At 42.7% G+C, this 23,504-nt stretch overlaps 1 protein-coding gene across 3 annotated transcripts; it reads left to right on the top strand.

The window, feature by feature from the left end:
• The first annotated feature begins 1,580 nt into the window (after positions 1-1,580).
• Positions 1,581-22,657, top strand: LOC131422188 (zinc finger protein 432-like). 3 transcript variants are annotated; one of them, XR_009224044.1, is made up of 4 exons: positions 1,581-2,140; positions 17,953-18,079; positions 18,684-18,797; positions 21,413-22,657. XR_009224044.1 is itself a non-coding variant. In XM_058569188.1 (4 exons), exons 1-4 carry the CDS (start codon positions 17,610-17,612, stop codon positions 21,550-21,552), a joined length of 411 nt encoding a protein of 136 aa, XP_058425171.1. In that variant the 5' UTR covers positions 17,515-17,609; the 3' UTR covers positions 21,553-22,657. The 3 variants fall into 3 exon arrangements, 1 of the variants encoding a protein (XP_058425171.1); XR_009224043.1 differs by lacking the exon at positions 1,581-2,140 and adding an exon at positions 14,216-14,511; XM_058569188.1 differs by lacking the exon at positions 1,581-2,140 and adding an exon at positions 17,515-17,639.
• Positions 22,658-23,504: the final 847 nt, after the last annotated feature.

Raw genomic sequence — 23,504 nt, 5'->3', positions numbered from 1 at the left:
TAGCCCACCCCCAGAATCCCCTTAGGTGGAGATTGTCAGCTACTAAGAGACAGAGGGTCTGATCTCTCTTGAGATGATAGGAAAGAATACAGACAGCTGTCTCTACAATTTTATATAACAGTTTAATTTCACCCCACCTAGTCTATCTACAATGACTTAAAATATAGCTCAAGTATATGATTCATAAACATAAGTTTCTAGATGACTAAACCAATTTTGACTCCTATTGGTACACTTCTAGTAATATCAGAACAAATACATTTTTGCATTATAATTATTTTTTCAATTTTTTAAACTGTAATACCTATCTTTTTTATTTCTGTCCATGAGCAATTATGTAACGTAAATAATGTAAACCCCAGGATGCATCTTTTTTTTTTCTTTTTTGTTTTTCCTCACTATATGGCAAGTGTTCCTTGGAGAAATGGCTAATTTTATATATAGAAAAAGTATACAGTGAGCCTGGCACATCTTGTTGTGCCAGAAGGCTTTCGAAGTTTAACGAGGTTGCGTTGCAATGACAGAGCGACCAATCTCAAGCTGTCACTGGCCAGAGTTGTAACAATTTGAGCAACAAAAAGAGAATACTGGCTGAAGTTGATTGTCATATATTAAATCCAAACAACCAGAGTCTACAATGATTAACGAAAATAGAAAAGTTAGTATTTCTAAAAGAGTGGCACTGGGAACTCCTTCAGAATAAGAGGTAGTTCTGTTGAGTCTAGTTTACAATTTACAGTAATTGATGGATTTGTTTACAATATTGATGAAGAGAACAGAAATTAGTAATTTAAGTACATTGATGAGAAAGTATTTTCTGACTCAAAGGAAATAGTGGTAAAAAGACAAGTTTTGATCTTGAGTCAGACAAAGCTGTGTAAAATATTCAAATACAAATTTAAGTCTTTAAGAACTTGATGGTTTCCTTACTATGAAAGAATGGGAGATTCCATAAGGTCCCAAGGTCATTAAAGTTACATTTCTCAGGATGCCATCAAATCAAAGAACTAGAGTTAGAAGGATAAGGAAATCTACAGAGCGTCAGGCTTGTCACCTTGGATGGGAGCTGCAGATCTCTATCAGCAGAAAGAAGATTTAGAACACATGTACAACTGGAATTTAGGGAAGTGGGCTAGCGTCACTCCCCTTGACCTCGACAAGTACAGTCTCAGTGGAGATAGGGTTGCTGGATTACATACAGGACACCCTGTTAAATTGAATTTCAGATGAACAACGAATAATTTTTTTTTTTTTTTTTTTTTTGTGAGGAGATCAGCCCTGAGCTAACATCCGCCAATCCTCCTCTTTTTTTGCTGAGGAAGACGGCCCTGGGCTAACATCGGTGCCCATCTTCCTCCACTTTATATGGGACGCCGCCACAGCATGGCTTACCAAGCAGTACTTCGGTGCGCGCCCGGGATCCGAACCAGCGAACCCCGGGCCGCCGCAGCGGAGCGCGCGCACTTAACCGCTTGCGCCACCAGGCCGGCCCCAACAACGAATAATTTTTTAGTATACGTATGTCCCAAATATTGGGACAATTATTCGTTGTTCATCTGAAATTCAGATTTCACTGGGCGTCCTGTATTCTTATTTGCTACGTCTGGCAACCCTGAGTGAGGAAGGTGGGCACAGACCCAGACGGCCTGCGCTAGGGCCTGAGCGGGAAGGGAAGAAACACAGGAGGATGACGACGAGCACTGACGGCGTCACGTATTGCACCGTAGGCTAGAGCCGTACGTGACCCACGGTGTGTCTCGCGGGGTCTGCAGACAGCGACGGCTGACTAGGAAACCGGGAAAGCTGTGAACAGGGCCAGACGCTGGCGCTGAACTGACAGTTCTGTCTGTGGGCAACAGAGAGACAAGAAGCTCCCTCGGAAAGCACAGCACACAAACGCTAACTGTCCAGCCTCAGGCGGTGGGAGCGATCAGGCTGGCTCAAAGGACGGCAGTTCTCAGGTTTCGGGCGTGTCTGAGCCCATGCAGTGCCTCACGAAAGCCTGGCGGTCAGGCCTGCCCGCCTGATAATCCACAGCCGTTCTCTTCTCATGTATTTGAAATGTCTCCTCCCGATCAGAACTCAATAACCTCATCCGGCAGTACTCGGGGACCTAAAGGCCAACACAGTTCGCTCGGAGGTATTCTATCCCACGTAAGACAAACGACGGCCCCCATCCCGCACGCGCCCCGCCGCCGCGGCTGCTCCCGACCGCTGCGGGAAGCCGGCAGCCCGGGAGCGGGGAGTCCCGGAGACCCGGGCCGGCCAGGGCCCCTCGCCGCTCGCTCGCTCGCTCCCTGCCGGCTCCCCCCCCCACCCCCCCCCCCCGGCCCTTGACGGCCCGAGAGCGCCAGCGCGCGGAGCACGGAGGTGGCTAAACCTCCGAGGTCCTAGAGGGCCCAGAAGACACGAGCGCGGGGGTCTCCTCGGGCTGGGGTCTCGCAGGAAGCGGGCGGGGAGCCCGGGCGCCTGGGCTCGGGTCCCAGCGCCACGCCCGCGGTCGGGAGGTCGGTTTGTTCGGGACCCTGGGTGCCCCGGGGCGGGTAGAGGAGGCCGTGCTGCTCCGTGGGGCTCCGGAGAGACGCCCTGGGCGGGGCTGACGGGGCGGGCCGGTTCTGGCGACCCCCGCCGGCCCCGGTGACCCCGGTGGCTGCCGCGGGCACCGCTGTGGGCTCGCTCTGACTGCAAAGCGGCCCTTGGGTTTTGTTATGGGCTTCTGCTGGCCACGGCCGCCGTCCCGTCCCGAGAGAGAAGAGGTCGGGAGAGGAGGACCTGCGTTTATATTACAGAGGTTGAGCCCCGTGGTGGATGGAGCCACTTAATCCTCAAGATTCTGAAAGAGCGTAATGTACGCTGGCCCTAAAGCCCAAGTCTGGCGGAACTGGGACTGGATCTCAAGCCTTCTGAGGACTCCTGCCTGCTCGAGTGCTGTTGATGGTTACAAAAATTGGCCCCTAATACAGTATTGGTCTGCCTATTTAAAATCTATATCTTAATTATTCCGATAAGCTAACTTGATGCATGCTGTTTTTAAAAATTTTAGTAGAGAAATGTTACTTACAAAATAAATGCCCTTCATAAGCTCACATTTCATTATTTGATAGAAAGTGATTTTCTTAACGACTTTTCCAAGCGTATAACGTATGTCTATACACAAATATATATATATATATTTTTTTTTTTTAACAAAAATGGGATTATGCTATATATGCTGAGGAAGATTATCGGTAAGCTAGCATCTGTTGCCAGTCTTCCTCTGAGGAAGATTGGCCATGTGCCAACATCTGTCCCCATCTTCCTCTATTTTATATGTGGGACACCTACCACAGCTTGGCTTGATGAGTGGCGCATAAGTCCGTGCCTGGATACGAACCCGTGCCTGGATACGAACCCGTGCCTGGGCTGCCGAAGCAGAGCACATGGACTTAACCACTATGGCACCGGGCTGCCCCTTATTTATCTTTTTTTTGCTGAGGAAAATTAGCCGTGAGCTAACATCTGTGCCAGTCTTCCTCTATTTCATATATGGGTTGCCACCATATCCCACATGGCTGATGAGTGGTGTATGTCCGACCCTGGGATCAGAACCCACAAACCCGGGCCTCCAAAGTGGAGCACTGAACCCAACCAGTACACCATGGGGCTGGCCCCCCGCCTTTTGTTACAAAATAAAATTTCTCAGAGTTTAGGAACCCTGTCCCTGTATACCCTTGAACCTTGTTCCTCTTGAACCTGTTTCTGTCTCCAGTGCTAACCATTATGAATTCTGTGTTTCTCATTTCCACATATCATTTCGCACTTTTGCTAGATGTATGTTTACACACAATATACATCATTTTGTTTTGAAGATTTTTAAATTTGCAATAAATGGTATCATATCACACTTATTCCATAGCTTGCTTTTTTCGGTTAATATTCAGATTTTTTAACCATGCTGAGAGATAAGCTCTAGTTTGTTTGATTTAACTGCAAGATAATAGTCCATTATGTGACTATTCTTTTATTGATAGACATTTAGGATGTTTCTCCCTTTTTTTCTATCACAAACAGTGCTGCAGCGAATATGATGGTATGTCTCTGTGTGTACCCTGAGTTTCTCTGATCCCTAGGAGTACACACGCTGGCACAGCATGTGAGCGGCATCTTCAGCCTTGTTAGATGATGCCAAATTGTTCTCCAGAGTAGGAGTCCCAGGTTACCCCTTAAATCACTTGGTATTGCCTGACAACAATTTTTGCTTCAGATGGTTGTAAAATGGAATACCATTGTTGTCTTACTTTGTATTTTCCTACTTATTCTTGAGATTGAGCATCTTTTGACATGTTTTTCAGTCATTCAGAGTTCTTTTAATTGCCTTTCTATCTATTTGCCTATTTTACCACTAGGTTTCTCTTATTGATATACAGAAATTCTTTATTCTGGAAAAAATCACTTAAAAATATAAAAACAAAGTAATATTCTAAGTATCTTACTGAGGAGGTTGTAAAAGATTCTGTAAAGAGAAAAAGAATCTAATTTAATTTTCTTTCTTACATCAGGGCCAATGCTTAACATTTGAGGGGGGTTTATAAACAAAATATAAATTCTGACCAATGCCTAGGACTTAAAAAATAAGTCATTCATATTTCTATGCTTCCAAGTGAAGAGTGGGCAATGAATAATTTGTTGAGGATTCCTCTTGTTTCACTGCAAGACTCTCCTTAAAAACCAGGATGAAACCCCAGTGAATAAATGTCACAAAGTACCAATTTTACATATATTCAGATGGAAACAATTCCTATTTTAATAACAGTGATGATAATGACAATTGACATCTTTTGGGCTCTTATAGGGTGCCAGGCTCTGTGCTAAACACTTTATGTACATGATTTAATTTATTCCTTAACTACAGTGTTCTTATTATTATCTATGTTTTATCAATGAAGAAACAGTCACGGGAAGGGTAGTTGTCTCGCTGACAGTCTCCCAGCTAATGAGTGGCTCCTATGTAATATGACTTTAGGTCCGCCTCTAACCATAGTATATGATTAGGATCAATATTCTTGTAAATATGATAATCTCATGAATTGGATATTAATTGGAATTTCAAGATAGAAGATCTTTGACAATTCTGTAACCCAATCCCCTTATTTTATGGGTGACAAAACGAAGAACCAAATGGGAATTACTCAAGTCTAATAAGAAGCTAAGTTGGGCCTCAGCTTCCAGGCTGGATGTATTTTCACAATTCAGTGCAATTCTGGAAGCCAGTCCTTTGTCAGAGTTGTGTGGGTTGCAAACATCTCCCAGTATTTGCCTTTGATTCTCACTTTAACCCCTTGAACACACCGAATATCACGCTCTTTCCTTCTGAAGGACTGCGGTGACCCCTCCCTTCGGCCTGTATTTTACCTTGTTTACCGTGGCCTCCCTTGTTTTCAGGCGATGCTTTTGTAATACAGAGGGTAAAGGCAGCTATTAAATGTAAGAGGTTAAACTCAGACATTAAATTTCATCAGTATTTTCCTTTTCTTTTCTTTTTTTTTGGGGGGGGGGGAGATTAGCCCTGAGCTAACATCCCTTGCCAATCCTCCTCTTTTTGCTGAGGAAGATTGGCCCTGGGCTAACATCCGTGCCTATCTTCCTCTGCTTTATATGGAATGCCGCCACAGCATGGCTTGATGAGCGGTGCATAGGTCTGCGCCTGGGATCAGAACCTGCCAACCCCAGGCCGATGAAGCGGAGCTCGCACTTAACCGCTATGCCACCAGGCTGGCCCCAGTATTTTCCTTTTCAGTGTGCCCTTTTTTGTATTTTTGGAATACTTCCCACCCCAAAGTTACTTAAGTTATTTTCCTATTTTTTTTCTAAATTTTTTAAACTTGCACCATTTCACATTTGTGAATTTTAGGATCCGCTTGTCAAGTTACACCCCCAAAAATGAAAAACAACGAAGTTTTGAACTTTTAATGCATAACAAGCAGCATGACTCCATCTTCGGATGTTTGCTGACGGCTTTTAAGCCAACCCCTCTCTTCCCCAGGGCCCCACATCTGAGCAAGCTGGTAAGAAAGCCCGGTGGTCTCTGGTGTCAGCAGCAGATTCAAACCAGTGGGGCTCGTGGGAGTGCAGGAACTCTTGCCCCAGCCCCCAACGAACAAGTAGAATCCCAGACCAGTCTCCTTTCCCTGCGCGCTCAAGTCTTTTCAGACCCGCTGGTGAGGTCTGCCTTCCTCTCCCCAGAGACCCCAGTTATGTAAGTGATAAACTGTTTCACACCCGTTGGTGTGTGTGCGGAGTCCAAATTTTGTATATGAGGGGATGGGGCAGGGGTCCATCTATGTCTGCGGGTGTCCGTAACATTTACAGTGAATTCATAGAGGAAATCTAGGGAGAATATCTCTGCCATATTGTGTCCTTCCATTCCTTAATATGGTTTATTTCTCCATTTATTCAGGTCTTGGTTTGTCCTTCAATAGTATTTTATGATTCTTCATACTGGTGTATCTCCACACAAGGTCCTAGTTACCTTGCAGTGTTTATCGTGAATGAGATCTTTGTAGTCCTATTAAATCTTAGTTGGCTGTTGTTATAGAAAGGAATGTCATTGATTTGTATGTTGATTTTATATCCAGCAACTTGCTGAACTTTTATTATTTCTAATAATTTTCTTAAGATTTTCATGTAGATAATACATATTGTCTTTTAACCAGGTGGTTTTATCTTTTCTTTTCCAATTCTTGTGCCTTATTTCTTTTTCTTATTCATAAGTTAGGAACTGCGGTATATCGTCAAATTGTTAGATAAACAGAAATCATCTCAGCAGGCATCCTTGTCTTGTTCATGACTTTAACGGGACTGCTTCCGAAGTCTCACAGGTTAAGTGTGATGTGTGCTTTCTGTTTTGATAGATACACTTTATCAGCATTTTTGAGAATTTTTCTCATGTTTCAAGTTGTCTATTGCTTTTCTGCATCTATTGAAATGGTCATATGACTTTTTTCATTTAATCTGTGAATATAGTAGATTACATTTATAGATTTTCTTTAATATTTTAATGATCCTTACATTCCAGTGACAAAATTTTATGATATTTTATTATACTGATAAAGTTGTAATATTGATATTTAGGATTTTAGCATTCATGTTCATAAGTGAGAATGGTTTGTTTCTTATCTAGTTAAACCATCCTTAAAAATTAAATTGAGTAGCTTTCCCTTCTTTGGATAGTAATGGGGATTATCTGTTCTGAAGGTTTGGTAAAACATTTTTGTAAAACCATCTAGTTCTGCTGTCTTGTGAGTGGGCAGGAGACTTTTGATTACAAATATAATTTATTTTCATTCATTTATTCCACAAATACTTATGGACTATTCACTGTGTACCAGGTCCTATTCTTGGTGTTGGGTATATAACGCGAACAAACATGACAATCCCTGCCTTCATGAGGGTACACTCGAGAGAGAGGAGGCCGACAATAAACAAGGGAAATTAGTAAACTAGCTACTATGTATATGGTGAGAGGTACTATGGAGAGAGACGAAAGGGAAAGAGAATAGGGTGGCTGGTGGTAGAAATAAATCCCGATATATCAGTAATCACTCTAACTGTACAACAGAATTGTATAACTGAGGTATGACGATCTACTAGAAATCTCAAGTGAATTTTGAGACAGACCATAACATGCAAATTTCAAAGATTTCAAGTTCACCTATATATTGTTTACAAAAGACACACTAACACTATTATCCAGTATGCTTGAAAGTAAAGGGATACAAAAAATATATATACAGGATAATTACTAACCAAAAGAAAGCTGGTGCAGCTATGTTAACATCTGGCAAAACTAACCATATGATAACAAGCAACATCAAAGATAAAGAGGGGTATGTCATGATTTTGAGAGAATTGACTCTTAAAATATAACCTAGGAAAAGATAACAGTTTTGAAGCTGTATGTATCTAACAGTAGAGCCTCAAAAGACAAGCCGAAAAAATTGATCCAACTAAGGAGAAATGGACAAATTCACAATCGTAGTGGGATATTTTATACTTTTCTCAGCAGTTGATAAACATTAGGAATAATATAGATGAGTTTTACGACACAATTTAACAAGCTTAATCTAATGGACCTATAAAGAACCCAGCAATGAGACAAATATACATTTTTCAAGCATGCGTGGGATGGACTTAAGAGTTGATATTGTGGGAGATCAAAATTTGGCCACCCTGAAACATATCTCTTTACCTTGATTGTTTTCTCTGAAGGACATTTGACCTCCCCCACTAACTGCCTAAAGAATTTGACATGGTGGCTCCTTCCTGGAACAGATCTTCTATCATGATGGCTATAAAGATAATGTAGGATAGAGGTTACAATAGCAAAGGCACCAAGCCTCTTTTATCAAAAAACTCTGTCTCTCCCTGACCACATTATCTATAGATGACCCCAAAAAGAATTGTCCTCCTGCCCTCTGAAGTCCCAGGCCACTACCCATCCCCAACACACTCCTCGCCTTTAGCTGCAATACTTAAGCAAGCAGCTTAGACAGAGGGACGAGTTGCTCATTTCTGAGTTTCTCCCATGTATACATGTTATAAAACTTGGTATTATTTTCTCCTGCTAACCTGTCTTGTTGATTATTTGGCCAGCCAGAAGAACCTTAAGGGGAAGGGCCCTTTCCTTTCCTTTCCTGTCCCTCTTCCCCCAACAATATCTTACAGGTTACTTCCCTGACCACAATGCAATACAATTTGATATAAAAAAATTTTTTAATTACTCTACTCCCACATGAAACCTGAAGTGTGGAATTTTAAAAGGACGTCTCCAAATGCTTTATGGACTAAAAGAAAATCATAATGGACACTCAGAATTATTTAGAACTGAATGACAATGAAAATCGTGCATATTAAAACTTGTGATATATAGCCAAAACAGTACTTATAGCAAATTTTATAGCTTGAATACATACCTCTTATTAGAAAAGAAGACTGAAAATTAGTGAGCTGAACTTCCAGTTAGGAAAATTGGAAAAAACGGTAGCAGAGTAAAGCCAAATCAATGGAGACAGAAGGAACAATAAAGATAAGAAAGTTATGCTATAGTTATCCTATAGAAAATGGGTTTTCTATGACCAAAAGGAAAAGGAGAGAGAGAGGCTCAAGAAACCCAAGAGCTGGTTCTCTGAAAAGACTAAAAAAATAGACAAATCTGACAATGTATATCAAGAAGAGAAGGGACGAATAAACAATGGACACCCAGATATGGAACCTAAACTCATCAGCCCCACATGGTTTTATGAGGTAGCTCCACTAAACATCTCAGCAATAATAGGTTAAGACCAACAACAGCTCCTGGACTCATAAAAAGGACAATAAAAAATGGAAAATTATGGGCCAATCTCACTTAAAACCATAGACCTGGAAAAGTCCTAAATAAAGTATTTGCAAATCAAAGCCAGCAAGAGTGTCTGTGTGTGTGTGTGTGTGTGTGTGTGAAAATTTTTAAACTCATGATAAAAACGCTTAGCAAATTAAGATTAGAAATGAATTCCTTAATTAGGTAAAAAGGATCTATTAAACACTTAAATATAGTCATGGTAAAACATCAGAATCCCCCCATTTAAAGGGGGAATAGGAGGATGCCCACTAGGATGGCTTCTATTCAACACTGTACTGGTGGTCCTAACAGACACAAGAAAGAAAAAGAAACAAAAAGTTAAGAGATTTGAAAGGGAGAAATGAATTGCCATTATTTGTAGTTATCTACATAAATATGATGTCTACACAGAAAATCCAAAAGATAAATTATTAGAGTGAAGAAGAGGGTTCCATAAGGTTGCCTTATAGAAGATCAATAAACAAAACCCAGTAGCCTTCTGCTAATGAGGTAAACAGAGAAGGCTGGAACAAATGGAAAGGCAGAATGTTTCAGTTCAGCGTGCATTCAACTACAAGTGTTACCGCACCAGGTTGGTTTTTGCCTGCTGCCCAGGAAGCCAATCACTGAGGCAACGAGATTGCAAAGAGAGAGAGGTTATTAATCACAGGCAGTCAAGTGAGGAAACGGGAGAATGAATCTCAAATCCGCTTCCCCAAAAATAGGGCCTCAGGGGTATTTATGGGGAAGGGGGCAAGGGGGTCTGAAATGACTGGAGGGAGGAGAGATGAGGTGATTGATGATCTGCGCAAGCACAGTCAGGCTTCACGCCTCTTCGTAGGAGGCATAGTCACAGAATGGCGGCGTTAGCCTGCCCTGAGGTTGGAATTCCAACCTCTTGACATGAAAATGTCGCTTATCAGACACATGTCTGCGTGGGCCCAGTTGATGGGTTGGTGGTCTCAATCCAGCCTGAAGTGGACAAGGGGTTCAGTTCCTGGAAAAAATAGCTCAAACACCCATTACAGTGGTGACCCCAGCTTCAAGATGTTACCTATAGGAACCTAGTGGGAGTCAGATAGCATATTGCCTAAACAGCACAATGGGTAAGTTTATCATGCAGATTTAAGTCCTGGCCTTCCATTCTGATAAGTTTCTAGGTAAGGCCATCCCCCTCTTCTTCCTGGTACAAGGAAGAAGATACCTTTACAAATAGAGATTTTCTTTACAAATGTAGATGTCTCTTATAAAGGGCAACCAAAACTAAGAATGGGCTTAGCACAGACCCACCCAGATACCTGGAGATGTCTATGGTAATGGCCCTTCTGGGGGCAGGCCTCCCATCCCAAACTCCTTTGGTTAGTTAGCGGTGGTGGGGGCCAAAGTGTCATTCAGGCAGAGACATATTTTGAGGTGGCCAATTCCGATCCCCCATAGTTGCTAGCTGCTTAATCATCAATGGGTAACTGTTTGCCAGTTTCACAAGGAACAGAAATTCTCACCGTGGTTTATTGGCCTCCCCAAACCTGAAGTCCTGGGATAGGTAGTCCATAGCTGACCCAGGTGTCTGGCAATGCCATAAGGGGCCTAGACTTCTTTTCTGTTCCACCATCCTTGGCACGTTGGCGTTCATTCTCATTTTTTGTCACCTCATGGTCCTAAGATGGCTGCTGCACCTCTAGACAGCAAGTCTACATTCCAAGCAGGAAGGAGAAAGGAGCAGAAAGAGTGCATCAGCTGACTTTGTCCCTTTTTATCAGGCAAACAAAGAAAACAAAGGCTTTCCTGAAGCTCCATCCTAGGCTGCTGCTCCCATTTTATTGGCTAAAATTCAGTCACGTGACTACTCCCTGATCCATCTCTAGATAAGGAAAATTAGATTACCCATTTTTCTATTAGCTTTTTATCTTTTTTTTTTTATTGGTTTCTAGGAACTTGTAGAAATCAGAAGTTTATATTAATCCTTTATATTTTGTATGTGCTATGAAGGGTAGCAGAATATGCCACTCCAAAATATAAAGTTGCCTCTTTGGCATAAGAATTATTTTGAACTGATTATTTTTGAGAAAAAGGAGACACAGGAGAAGCTGTAAAAACAGAGTAGAATTTACCCTTTTGCGATGGAAATTTACATTTGTAAGGGAAATCTCCATTTGTACAGATGTCTCCCTCTCTACCAGGAAGAGAAAGTTGCCTCTAAATCTCCAGAAACTCCTTTATCCAGGGGGGAGACGCAGACTGAAATCTACACGACAAACCTTCCCCCTGTTTACCTGCTTTTCCTGCTGAAAAGCAGGTGACCTCCCCTAACATCATTCATCTTTAGCTGAAGACGGTATTTAAGGTGCTTAAAACTCTGGGAGTTTAGCTCAGTTTTCCTAGGTCTCTCCCATGTATACACAAGGTATACATGTTATTAAACTTCTGTTTATTTTTCTCTTATTAATCTGTCTTTTATTACAGGGGGGTCACAGCCACAGAATCTGGAAGAGTAGAGGGAAAATTACTTTTCCTCCTCTCTACAGCTAAAAGGATTTTCTACCAGTTTGTTGTTTGTCTTTTAATTTTGCTAACAGTGTCATTTGTCATATAGAAATTTTTAATTTTTATGTAGCTGATTCTGCTTGTTTGTTTCAATGGCTACTGGGTGTGAGGTCTTGTTTGGGAAGGCCTTTCCCACCAAACATTATACAAATATTCTCAAGTATTTTCTTAATTTTTCTTTTAACCTTAGGATCTTCCATGCTTCTGGAATTTATTTCATATATGATGTGAGGTATTGATCTTTTGTTTCCCCCAACCAGATAGCCAGATTTTCCTACATCATTTTTTGAAACGCCACCTTTATCAAAAACTTTCTCTGCACCTTGGCTCTGTTTGGAGTTCCTCTGTTCTTTCCATTGATCTCTCTGCCTATTTGTGCTCCAATCCCACACTTTTATTAATGTAGCTTTAAAGAATATTTGGTATGGGGCCGGCCCCATGGCTTAGCGGTTAAGTGCACGCTCTCTGATGCTGGCGGCCCGGGTTCGGATCCCGGGCGCACACTGACACTCTGCTTCTCCGGCCATGCTGAGGCTGCGTCCCACATACAGCAACTAGAAGGATGTGCAACTATGACATACAACTGTCTACTGGGGCTTTGGGGGGAAAATAAATAAATAAATCTTTAAAAAAAAAAAAGAATATTTGGTATTTAGTAGGGCAAATCCCCATTGTTTTTATTTTTCAAAAACTTTTTTTATTTATATCTTCTTTTTTGACTTATTTAGAGCTTTACATTTTTTTCTTGTTTGAACTCATTTTTCTATTAAGGTAAAGAATCAGGGGCTGGCCTCGTGGCTTAGCGGTTAAGTGCGCGCGCTCCGCTGCTGGCGGCCCGGGTTCGGATCCCGGGCGCGCACCGAGGCACTGCTTCTCCGGCCATGCTGAGGCCGCGTCCCACATACAGCAACTAGAAGGATGTGCAGCTATGACATACAACTATCTACTAGGGCTTTAGGGTGAAATAAAATAAATAAAATCTTTAAAAAAAAAAAAAAGAATTAACTATAATCCCCAGTATTTCCCCCCTCCCAATATCAGAAAAGGCTAGACACTCTAATTCTTTCATTGCACTTCCTTACTCCTTTCTCCCCCAGCTACCTCCCTTGTCTTATTAATGTTACCGCACAAAGGGCACGATCTGCTCACCATGAGACAAAAGCCAATCGTCAAGAGGCAACATAGTGGAAAAGAAAGGGCAGTTTATTACAGCTTTCGAGCAAGGGGGAAGATGGCCGACTAATGTCTCAAAGAACCATCTTCAGGGGGCACAAAGTCTTACAGCAGTTATATAGGCTGGTGGGTTATAGGGGAGGGGTTAGGAATGTTGACCTTCTGGCGTTACAGACTGGGAGTCGCCACACCAGATCTTTCAGTTTTCATTGATGGTGGCTATCAGCATAGACTCTCTGTTTGGGGGTCATCACATTCCTAAGGAACTCAAAAGAACAAAGTTATCATCTTATCGCAGCTGGGAGGTACATGCACAAGCAGGGGTCGTAAAATCTACAGAGCAGTTAGGTCTCCTGGAGGGTGCATATCCAGCTGAATTAGTTTGTCAGAGGTCATTCAAAGTTACAATAGGGCCTCTTTTCTACAATATGGCTTCCCTCTTGTCAACCTTGTCTTGAGCCGGTATCACTGGTTTATTTAATCATCATTGTTTCTTGTATATCATGTCATCTTCTCTCTTGGATTTATTTTTTGTTTTGCTTGTATACATCTTCAAGTAACCCATTGTGGGTGATAGATTTCAGAATCTTAACATTTTAAGATGGTTTGCTTTTACATTTGAATTATAATTTTTAGCACTGACTTGGTAAAATGTTTCTTTTTTTTAAACATTGTACTATGGGAATTTCAAACAGACATAAAAAGACAAAAGTACCTAATGAACCACCATGTGCCATCACCCAACAATTAGCAACATTCTGCCATCCTTGTTTATTCACCCCTTCCCACTTTTTTGTGGGGAGGGGGGCTGGTATTTGAAAGATAATTTGACTGTCTATAAAATTCTCAATTCTGATTTTTCTACAGGACTCCAGAGACACGCTTTGCTGTCATCTAGCTCCAAGATTGCAAGTGAGAAATATGATGCCAGTTTTAGTCTTGATTCTTTGTTGGAGTGGTCGATAGGAAATATATTTGATCTGGCACAGTGCTCCTAAAACCCTTGGAATTTTCTGAGTGACAGGAGTGTCTTTTGTCATTCATAAGGACCCCTTTCAACCACACCTGAGTTTATGTTAATGAGGTGACTCTTGGTGGGCCCTTAGGTAACCTGAAGATGGGGCTGGTTGCCAGGGAAAACAACCTTGATTAGAAGGTTGGAACTTTCAGCCCTTTCCCACAACCTCCGGGATAGGAGAGGGGCTGGAGATTGAGTTGGATCACCAATGGCCAATGACTCAGTCAATCATGCCTATGTAATGAAGCCTCTATAAAAACCCAAAAGGATGTGGTTTGGAGAACACGTGGAGGTGAGAATAGAGTGGCCAGCTAGGAGAGAGCCTGGAAGCTCCTTGCCCCTTCCTATAACTTGCCCTATGCATCTCTTCCATCTGGCTGTTCCTGAGCTGATCTTTTTGTAATAAACTGGTAATCTAGTAAGTAAAATGTTTCTCTGAGTTCTGTGAGCCGCTGTAGCAAATTAATCGAATCCGAGGACGGGATCGTGGGAACCTCCTATCATAGCCAGTGGATTAGAAGCACAGGTGACAACCTGGACTTGGGATTGGCTCCTGAGGTGTGGGTGTGGTTTGAGGCGGGGTGGGGGGGCAGTCTTGTGAGACTAAGCCATTAGCCTGTGGGATCTGATACTGTCTCCATGCAGATAGTGTTAAAACTGAGTTAATTGCTTGGTGGTGTTGAAAAACACCTATGGGAGTTGGTAGCTATTTTTTTCTTCCTGATTTTATTTTAGGTTTTTAAAATCTGTATTCTTGGAGTTCAGAATCTGTATAATGTACCTAGATGTGGGGCTGATCCCACCCCTCCCCCCCCACCTCACTGCCCCCCCCCCCCATCTTGCTCAGTACTTGGTGGGCCCTTTCTATCTGAAAACTTGGTCCATCTTCAATTCCAGGAAATTTTTCATCTTTGTTTGATATTAACCACCCCTTACCCAAGTTGGGCCTATTCTGTCTATCTGTGACTCTATTACAAAAATTTGCCAATATATAGGTCTGTCTTCCAGAAGTGGAAAGCATGTGTTCTTCTTTATTCTAGATGTGTCTTAGTTTTTTTTCTGTTTGTTTTTTGTGTGTGTGTGTGAGGAAGATCAGCCTTGAGCTAACATCTGTTGCCAATCCGCCTCTTTTTTGCCGAGGAAGACTGGCCCTGGGCTAACATCCGTGCCCATCTTCCTCCACTTTATAGGGGACGCCGCCACAGCGTGGCCTGACAAGCGGCGCGTCAGTGCGCCGGGATCCGAAGCTGGGCTGCCAGCAGCGGAGGGCGTGCCTTTAACCGCTACGCGGCCCGGCCGGCCCTAGATGTGTCTCGGTCTTAATCACTATTTTTTTCTCAAGAATGTAGTGAGCCCTTGCAGTCTTCAGATTCAGTTCTTCCTTTACCTCAAGAAAACATCTTCTCTTAAGGTATTCACACATGGAAAGATTTTCTAGTGAAAAAAGCAAGGTGTAAAAATGTGTTTTATGCTCCTGTGTGTATATTTTTTAATTTGATGGATGTACACATATGCATAAAGAAGAAGCAGGCAAAATACTGCACTGTTGGCAGGAGTGTTGCCTGTTGCATATATTCATTTACTCAACAGTTCAACCTCCAGGAATATTCCTTCAGGTATACTTGCTGAAGTGTGCAAAGATATATACACATGGCTGTCCACTGCATTTTTGTTTGTTATTGGAAAACTCTGGAAGCAATCTAAGCGTCCATCAATGGGGAACTGATAACATTACAGGAAATTCATAAATGAAAATACTATGCAGCTGTTGAAAAGGAATGCAATAAACTGAAAAATACCAATACACAAAAATACCCAAAATATAAGGTGGGGAAAACTCAGATTACAGAACACCATGCATAGTATAATTCTATATTATCCTGTCACTAATCCAGACATTACGTGTATGTGTGTGTGTGTATTTCTATATAGGTTTATCTCCCTATTGGGTTGAACTTTAACATTGCAGTTTCAGCCAGTTTTAGTTATCAAAATAGTTTTTTAAATAACTTTTTTAGGTTTTTATGAAAACTTCTTAATATGGAGAATTTCAAACATCAGTGAAACTGAACAGAATAGTATGGTAACCCCACATGCCCATCATCCAGCCCCAACAAACACCAGCCTTTGGCCAGTCCTTCCTTATCCTCACCCCACCTCTATATTATTTTGTAATTTTATTTATTTATTTATTTTTCCCCCAAAGCCCCAGTAGATAGTTGTATGTCATAGCTGCACATCCTTCTAGTTGCTGTATGTGGGACGCGGCCTCAGCATGGCCGGAGAAGCGGTGCTTCGGTGCGCACCCGGGATCCGAACCCGGGCCGCCAGCAGCGGAGTGCACGCACTTAACCGCTAAGCCACGGGGCTGGCCCACCTCTATATTATTTTGAAGCAAATCCAAGACATCATATTTCATCTGTAAATATTTCAGTGTGTAGCTTTAGAAGATAAGGTTTCTCTTTTAAGGCTAACTACAATACAATTATCAACACTGTTATGTTGGGTTTTTTTTGTGTGTGTGTGTGTGTGAGGAAGATTGGCCCTGAGCTAACATCTGCCAATCCTCCTCTTTTTGCTGAGGAAGATTGGCCCTGGGCTAACATCTGTGCCCATTTTCCTCCACTTTATATGGGACACCTGGCACAGCATGGTCTGACATCTGTGCCCATTTTCCTCCACTTTATATGGGACACCTGGCACAGCATGGTCTGACAAGCGGTGCGTCGGTGCGCGCCCGGGATCCGAACCGGTGAACCCCGGGCCGCCACAGCGGAGAGCACGCACTTAACCGCTTGCGCCACCGGGCGGGCCCCTGTTATGCTGGTTTTTAAGATTTAGTCCCCATTCAGAGATACTTGGCTGGTGCGAAGGTGGTGAGTTATCTCAATTGATTGTTCACAGTTACAGATCAAACTCCTTGTTCTACCCTGTCCCCCTTCTCACTATTGCCTTGACTACAAAAAACAAAACAAAACCCCAAATTCTTCACTCATATCCAATTCGAAGTTCTCTCTCTCAGCTCAGCTTGGAGTATGTTCAAGCTGTTCTCTAACTGCCTCCCCATCTCTCTTCCATGGGCTTCTCTGGTATTGGTTCGAAGAGGTGGACGAGAGAAAAAAAGACATGGCCTTATGTGGCTCTCATGGCAACTTTTCTGTTAGCTGTTGCTATTTCTCTTTCTGGTTATGGGTGGTTGAAGACCCCAACAACCCCATCTGTAACCTAAACCCTAGACATTTGTGTGGTCTTGCAAGATTAAGCTACAGCACATTAGATTAAGATGATTTTACAACTGAGTGGCAGATAGGTTGGTGCTGGGGCCAGGAAGTGCCCTGTGGCTGTGAGGGCTCCTGGGCTCCTTACTGAGTCTCAGGAGGGCCTGGCACATAGGAAGTCTCCAAACAATTTAGCTGTTGTTATCTTTAGTTTGAGGACCGCGCTCCTAGTTGCTTTTTCCTCCTCAGCTCTACTCAATCCGCCCCAGTCCCCTAGAAAAGACCAGGGCCTCCAATAATGGCTGCTGTCCTGTCGGAAAAGCTACAGGTGGGTGTCAGTCCTCTCCATCCCTTCTAAAGCCCCATTACCGTTGATGGTGTTTCCTCAGCCTCTGGCTGCTTCGTCCAATAACTTGCCATCCAGGGCCTCCTGCCTTTTCTCCAGCTGCCTGTCCCTGCGAGCTGAGGCTCAGCTATGAAAGGTATTCTCCATTCTGGGCCTTGCCTGTCACCTAAAGCTGACACAGACACAGCAAGGTTGGTGCCATCAGGCCTCTGTTCTGCTTCAGCCAGCTTTGCCCTTCTTCCTGGGCCTACACAGTGGGGTTGGTAACTGGAACAATAGAAATGTATCATTTCAGGATTTATTAACATCTGAGGATGTGGCTGTACATTTCTCCTGGGAAGAGTGGGAATATCTGAATCCCGCCCAGAAGGAACCCTACAGAGATGTGATCCTGGAGAATCTCCAGAACTGGCTCTCACTGGGTAAGGACTGTTGTGTCTCCCTAATTCCCTACCCCCAACTAAAGATCTATATTTATGATTTCTTTACTTCCTCTCGTATTACTGAATCTGCCTCAAATCCTCTTTTGGAATGAGACAAGACATAGCAATTTTAAACTAACAATTTTGGGGAGGCTTGGTATTTCCCGACAGTTGAGAGAATTCCTGTCCAACTGAACACGTGACCAGAATTAGAGCCCATATTTCCCTTAAGACGTGGAGGCAGGCTGCTTCTCCTCCCAGTGAAAGATTCTTAAGAGTCTCTGCTCTGTTTTTAGAAACTTGGAGTTTCTTTTACCACTGCTGAGTCCCCTCTTTCCAGCTTTTTTTCTAGTTCCCTTAGGTAACTGCACGTTTTCTTTCAGGCTGTGGACTAATATCTATGTCTCCAGTAAAAATTCTGGAGTTTTCTTTATAACAAGTGAAAGAAAATTAGCTAACTGTCTTTCTGAGGTAAAATAGTCTACTTGCCATGCCTTCATTTCTTGTCTTGAAACGTCCTTTGTTTCCACATAGGGAGGGATAAAGGCTGGGACCCCCTTCGCTAACTAGCACAGAGCACCTCCCTTCTCCTTCCTCATGGCAGGGTTTCCAACTTCCAAAATTGCTCTGACCTCTAAGCTGGATCGAGGAGAAGAACCCAGGGCCGTGCCTCCCGACAGAGCGAAAAATGAAGAATTCCTGATACCTGTCGGCACAGGTGAGTGAGGGAGATCTGAAGGAAGCCGCCACAAGGGAAGGAAGAACCCACCTAGGAAGGACTAGCGGCTGTTTGAAATCCTGGGGGGAGCTGCCTGCCACGAGACTGGGGTGGGGGAGCTCCCTTTCCGTCCTCTTAGGGTGTCCCTGCACTGATCCTTAGTGCCAACTCCTCCCGATCTTTCCCACTGACCTTCTGACATTATCTTCTTACTGCTAAACTTCCCAGCCATTATTTTCTCATCTGTAAGATGGGAGCCGTGATGCCCATAACAACCCATTAGGCTTGTTGTGGGTGTATCAGCTCATTCCTTGCACCGAACAGTGTATTTCAGCCTTTACGAGGGGTTCAAGCGTGATGGGTGCCCTAGAATATACAGGAGCAACACAGCAGCACTTCTATTGATGAGTTTACAGACAACTTGAGAAAATCATGAAATAGTACATAAGCAGTAATAAAAATAATAATAATCACAAGGAGTTATTAGAAACTATAAAGTGCTTTTTTTATTGTGGTAAAATATGCACAATATAAAATGTACCATTTTAACCATTTTCAAGCATATAGGTCAGTGGCATCAAATACGTTCACATTGTCGCGTAACCATCACATGACGTGCTTTTTACATGCATCTTCTTATTTAATCTTCACAACTGCCGTGCAAGGCAGGCATTAACATTCTTATTTTACACATGAGGCAACTGAGGCCTAGAGAGTTTAAGTAATTTGCTGAACGTTTCAAGATAATAAGTAGCCCAGCTGGGACTTGAGCCCGTGGCTGTGCATTCAAAGCTTATAGTTTTTATAAGCAAATAAGTAATAATGGAGGGGCCATGGAGGATCAGGGAGAGCTGAGGGGAGCAGGGAAGTAACTATGAGCACCGCCTTCACAGTAAAGATCACGGCTCAAGGTTATGGAGATGTCCTAGGTGCGAGGCCCTGTCTCCCCAGGAAGGTTATATCTTGCCTCACCAAGTGGTTATGTGATTATTAAATGTAATCATATGTAAAGTCCATAACATAATACATTAATATATGTAATAAAAATATAAAGTTGTATATTAATAATAATACTGTTATCCTCAATAAAAAGTTTACGTTGCCATCATCATCATCAAGTCCTCTTTACTCTCTGTGGCATTCCTCTTTTTCTTTTCCTTTAGGCTTACAACTTTGGTTCAGGGGCTCCTAAATGACCTTGGACACCCATATCCAAATAATTACCAAGTACTAATGATGCTTTCATATTTTCAAATCAGGTCGTTCTCTGTTGCTCTAGTTAAGGCTGTAATGGCCTCATGCCTGGATTGGGACCTACAATTTTTAGCCAGTGTCACTGTGTCCCCTACGATCCAAGGCAGCAGCAGCAGAAGACTTATTAGGTAGCCACTGGGGGGCAGAGAGAGGTAAGGAGTAATGGAAATAATGACCTTTAGCAGAAATTTTTAAATCTAAATAAAGAAGTCACAGTTACAGAGGGCAGCTAGTCATGTAAGGCAGCCTGACTCGGGAACAGGCCGATAGGAGGTGGCTGCCAGAAAAGAGCTGGTGGAGTATGGTGTTTGATGTTGGTACAAGGTTGTGGGCCAACCAGAAACATCCAGTCTAGTATTCCTTTCTGACGATGAAGACCAATCCAGAAATCATGGTTAAATGGGTGCAGGTCACTGGAATTGGGGATGATATTACAGGCATGGCTGAGCTTAGATCATTAAAAACTTTGCTGAAATCTCCTCTTTCCTGTGTTCCCTGACTCTTGTCATCCAGGGCCATAATTAAAACTCCTATCTTATTGCTCTTCCTCTAGTCGAAACCTTACCCTAGATCTACCTTTCTATGGATTCTCAAGCAAAATGTAAATAACTCAGTGGCCCTAATTCAATACTGCTCACATCTCTTGCTGCTAATCACTAGTTCTTCCTTAGTTCTTCCTGTGAGTTGATCTCTTAACTCAGTGCTTTCCCCAGTTGGGTCGTTTCCAGGTTTTGACTCAATGCTGTTCTTACTACCTACTCCGACCTCCTATATAATGTCTACTGATGCATATTAATTTCCTTTAGGACTCTTTCTTCAAGAGTGCCTTCCAAGCACACCATACCCCAGTCTGATCACTTTCCGGCTTTGAATGTCTTTCCGTACTTTGTTTACTGCATCCCATGTACTTATTTGTCATTTCACACATGTATATCCATTCTCTCTGAGGAGATTAAGAGCTTCTCAAACACTGACTGTTTTCTTATACGCACCCCTATTCCCATCACACACATGGCACTTTGTGCCCTTCCCGGAGCAGGGAAACCTTTCAAATGGATAAACTTCCCGCTCCCACTTACAATGGACACGTAACCCAAACTGTGCTGTGTAATCTGCTGATTGGTTTGACATCAATTCCCACATTCCCTCGTCACAATTATCCTGTGAGCTAGCTGACGTCACTGCTTCTTCTAGGTTCCACAGATAACAAGTGACAGAGTAAGACTGGCTGGGGTTATCACACCATGCCGTTTCGCCCTGTTTCATAATGCCGTGTGGATTATCCTCTTCTGCCCAAAACTGTGTTCTTTTCCCCCCTAGCCCAAGCCTTAATGACATTTGCATTTTCTCTTTTCTGTCAGACAATAAAATCAAGATCAAGAAGGAGACATGTACTTCAAAACATGGTATTTGTGAAGCAGCAGGTGTGCACGAGTCGTTGGGAGAATCCACTGACAATAGGAACTGGTTAGAAAGACAGCAGAGGTTGCTTTGCTCATAAGGGAGGGAGAAGAAAAATTCCCTTTCCCAAGCACAGGTTCTAGCAAAGTGCAGGACATCCACGGGAAAATCTCCACCACAGAAAGAGTCTATAAAAACAGGAAATGTGAAAAATTTTTCAGCATTCTGAGAAAACAAGTACTCTGTGAGAATTTTAAATGTGGAACTTCATCTTCCAGAAAACATCCAAAAATGCACGGCATAAAGAAATCGTGTGTATGCAATGAGTGTGGAAATCATGCCGACAGAAATCACACCTTATAAGTCATAGAATTCACACTGGAGGGAAGCCTTTTGTGTGTAATGAATGAGGAACAGCTTTTAATCAGAACTCAACTCTTAGTCGACATCAAATAATACATTCAGGAGAGAAGCTACTTAAATGTGGTTGCTGCGGAAAATCATTTAAGCAGTCCTCTCACCTAATTAAAGATCAGAGAATTCATACCACGCAGAAGCCATATATAAAGGTTAAGTGTGGGAATGCATTCAATTATAAGTCACACGGAGGAGAGAAACCCTATGCATGCAATGAGTGTGACAAAACTTTTCAACTTAGCACAGATTGTACCAAACATCAGAGAATCCACACGAGAGAGGAACCTTTTTTTGTGTGTGTGTGTGAGGAAGATCAGCCCTGAGCTAACATCCATGCCAATCCTCCTCTTTTTGCTGAGGAAAACCGGCCCTGGGCTAACATCCGTGCCCATCTTCCTCCACTTTATATAGGACGCCGCCACAGCATGGCCTGACAAGCGGTGCGTCGGTGCGCTCCCAGGATCTGAACTTTCGAACCCTGGGCTGCCGCAGTGAAGCGCGCGCACTTTAACCACTATGCCACCAGGCCAGTCCGAGAGAAACCTTTTAAGTGCAGTAAGTGTGGGAATCGGGGCAGCTGCCTGTTAAAACTCTGGTCTTACTTCACACCAGCAAATCCACATGTGATCACAGCAAGAAGCTAAAACACAGTGCAGCAGATGTGAGGAAATCCACAATGCCAAGAAAGAAATGCAGTAACATGGGACATTTTTCTTTTGGGGTTCATATATTACATTGTCCATACCATAGTGGTATGAACACATGGTCAGTGTGAGAACCTTTCTCAGCAAGGGAACCATCAGATTCCCTACCAACCATCAGATCATCAGACGGTTTACTCAGGAGATAAATCTTATGAATAAAGTAAATAAGAAAAGAACTGAGCAGAGCCAAGGTATTTATCAAGTATTCACACTGTCATCAATTTGAGAAATGCCAACAGGAACATTTAACTTGCCAGAAATTGAAACAATATTCACACCTATGGAAAATCTTAAGATTATAATATATGTAACATTTAACTTGAAGTTTAAACTGGATTCAGTGTTTCTTTTTGCAATTTAGGGAATATATTCCAATACAGTTGGGGAAAACTGCAGAAACCAAAACAACAGTTTTTAGATTAAAGAATGGATTTTCCTAATTTAAAAATATGAGAATTGCGTTAAACAATATTTCTTTTAAAATTTTTTGAGGAATATCAATCAATTTTATACGATGATCTATCACACAGCCTGATCCAAGAGCAGGTTTTATCCTTTATCTTGAGTCAATTTCAGTGGCAGTTGACTGACCCATAGAATACAGTTTGCTTTGCGGCCAGGCTGCCACTGCATCGGGAAGCACACGCTGTGGAGAGGTTAAACCAGAAGGAACTAGATGGTTAGTGCTTCAGGCCAAGATTCAAATTCAACTCTTCTCTCTCTTCACAACCCAACTGGTTTATATCTGCCAAAATTATTCAAACACTGATCTCATCATTCTAGTCTATACAGACAACCAACGCCTGTGTCTTCACAAGCCACATCTAAATCGTTCAGCACCCTTCAGTTCTGACCTGGTCACTCTTTCTGTCTGTAGGCTCCAAAGTGGTCCTTAGGCTCCAGTCAGGCTGACTAACTGTGTGCCCCCTCT

The sequence above is a fragment of the Diceros bicornis genome, chromosome 26 (assembly GCF_020826845.1).
Source record: "Diceros bicornis minor isolate mBicDic1 chromosome 26, mDicBic1.mat.cur, whole genome shotgun sequence".
Classification (NCBI taxonomy): domain Eukaryota; kingdom Metazoa; phylum Chordata; class Mammalia; order Perissodactyla; family Rhinocerotidae; genus Diceros; species Diceros bicornis.
This window is presented reverse-complemented; position numbering and strand designations above follow the sequence as displayed.

Coding starts and splice junctions, on each gene's coding strand:
- LOC131422188 (XM_058569188.1), top strand. CDS start 17,610: ATGGCTGCTGTCCTGTCGGAAAAGCTACAG. Junction 17,640..17,952: donor TCCTGTCGGAAAAGCTACAG/GTGGGTGTCAGT, acceptor GTATCATTTCAG/GATTTATTAACATCTGAGGA. Junction 18,080..18,683: donor CCAGAACTGGCTCTCACTGG/GTAAGGACTGTT, acceptor TCCTCATGGCAG/GGTTTCCAACTTCCAAAATT.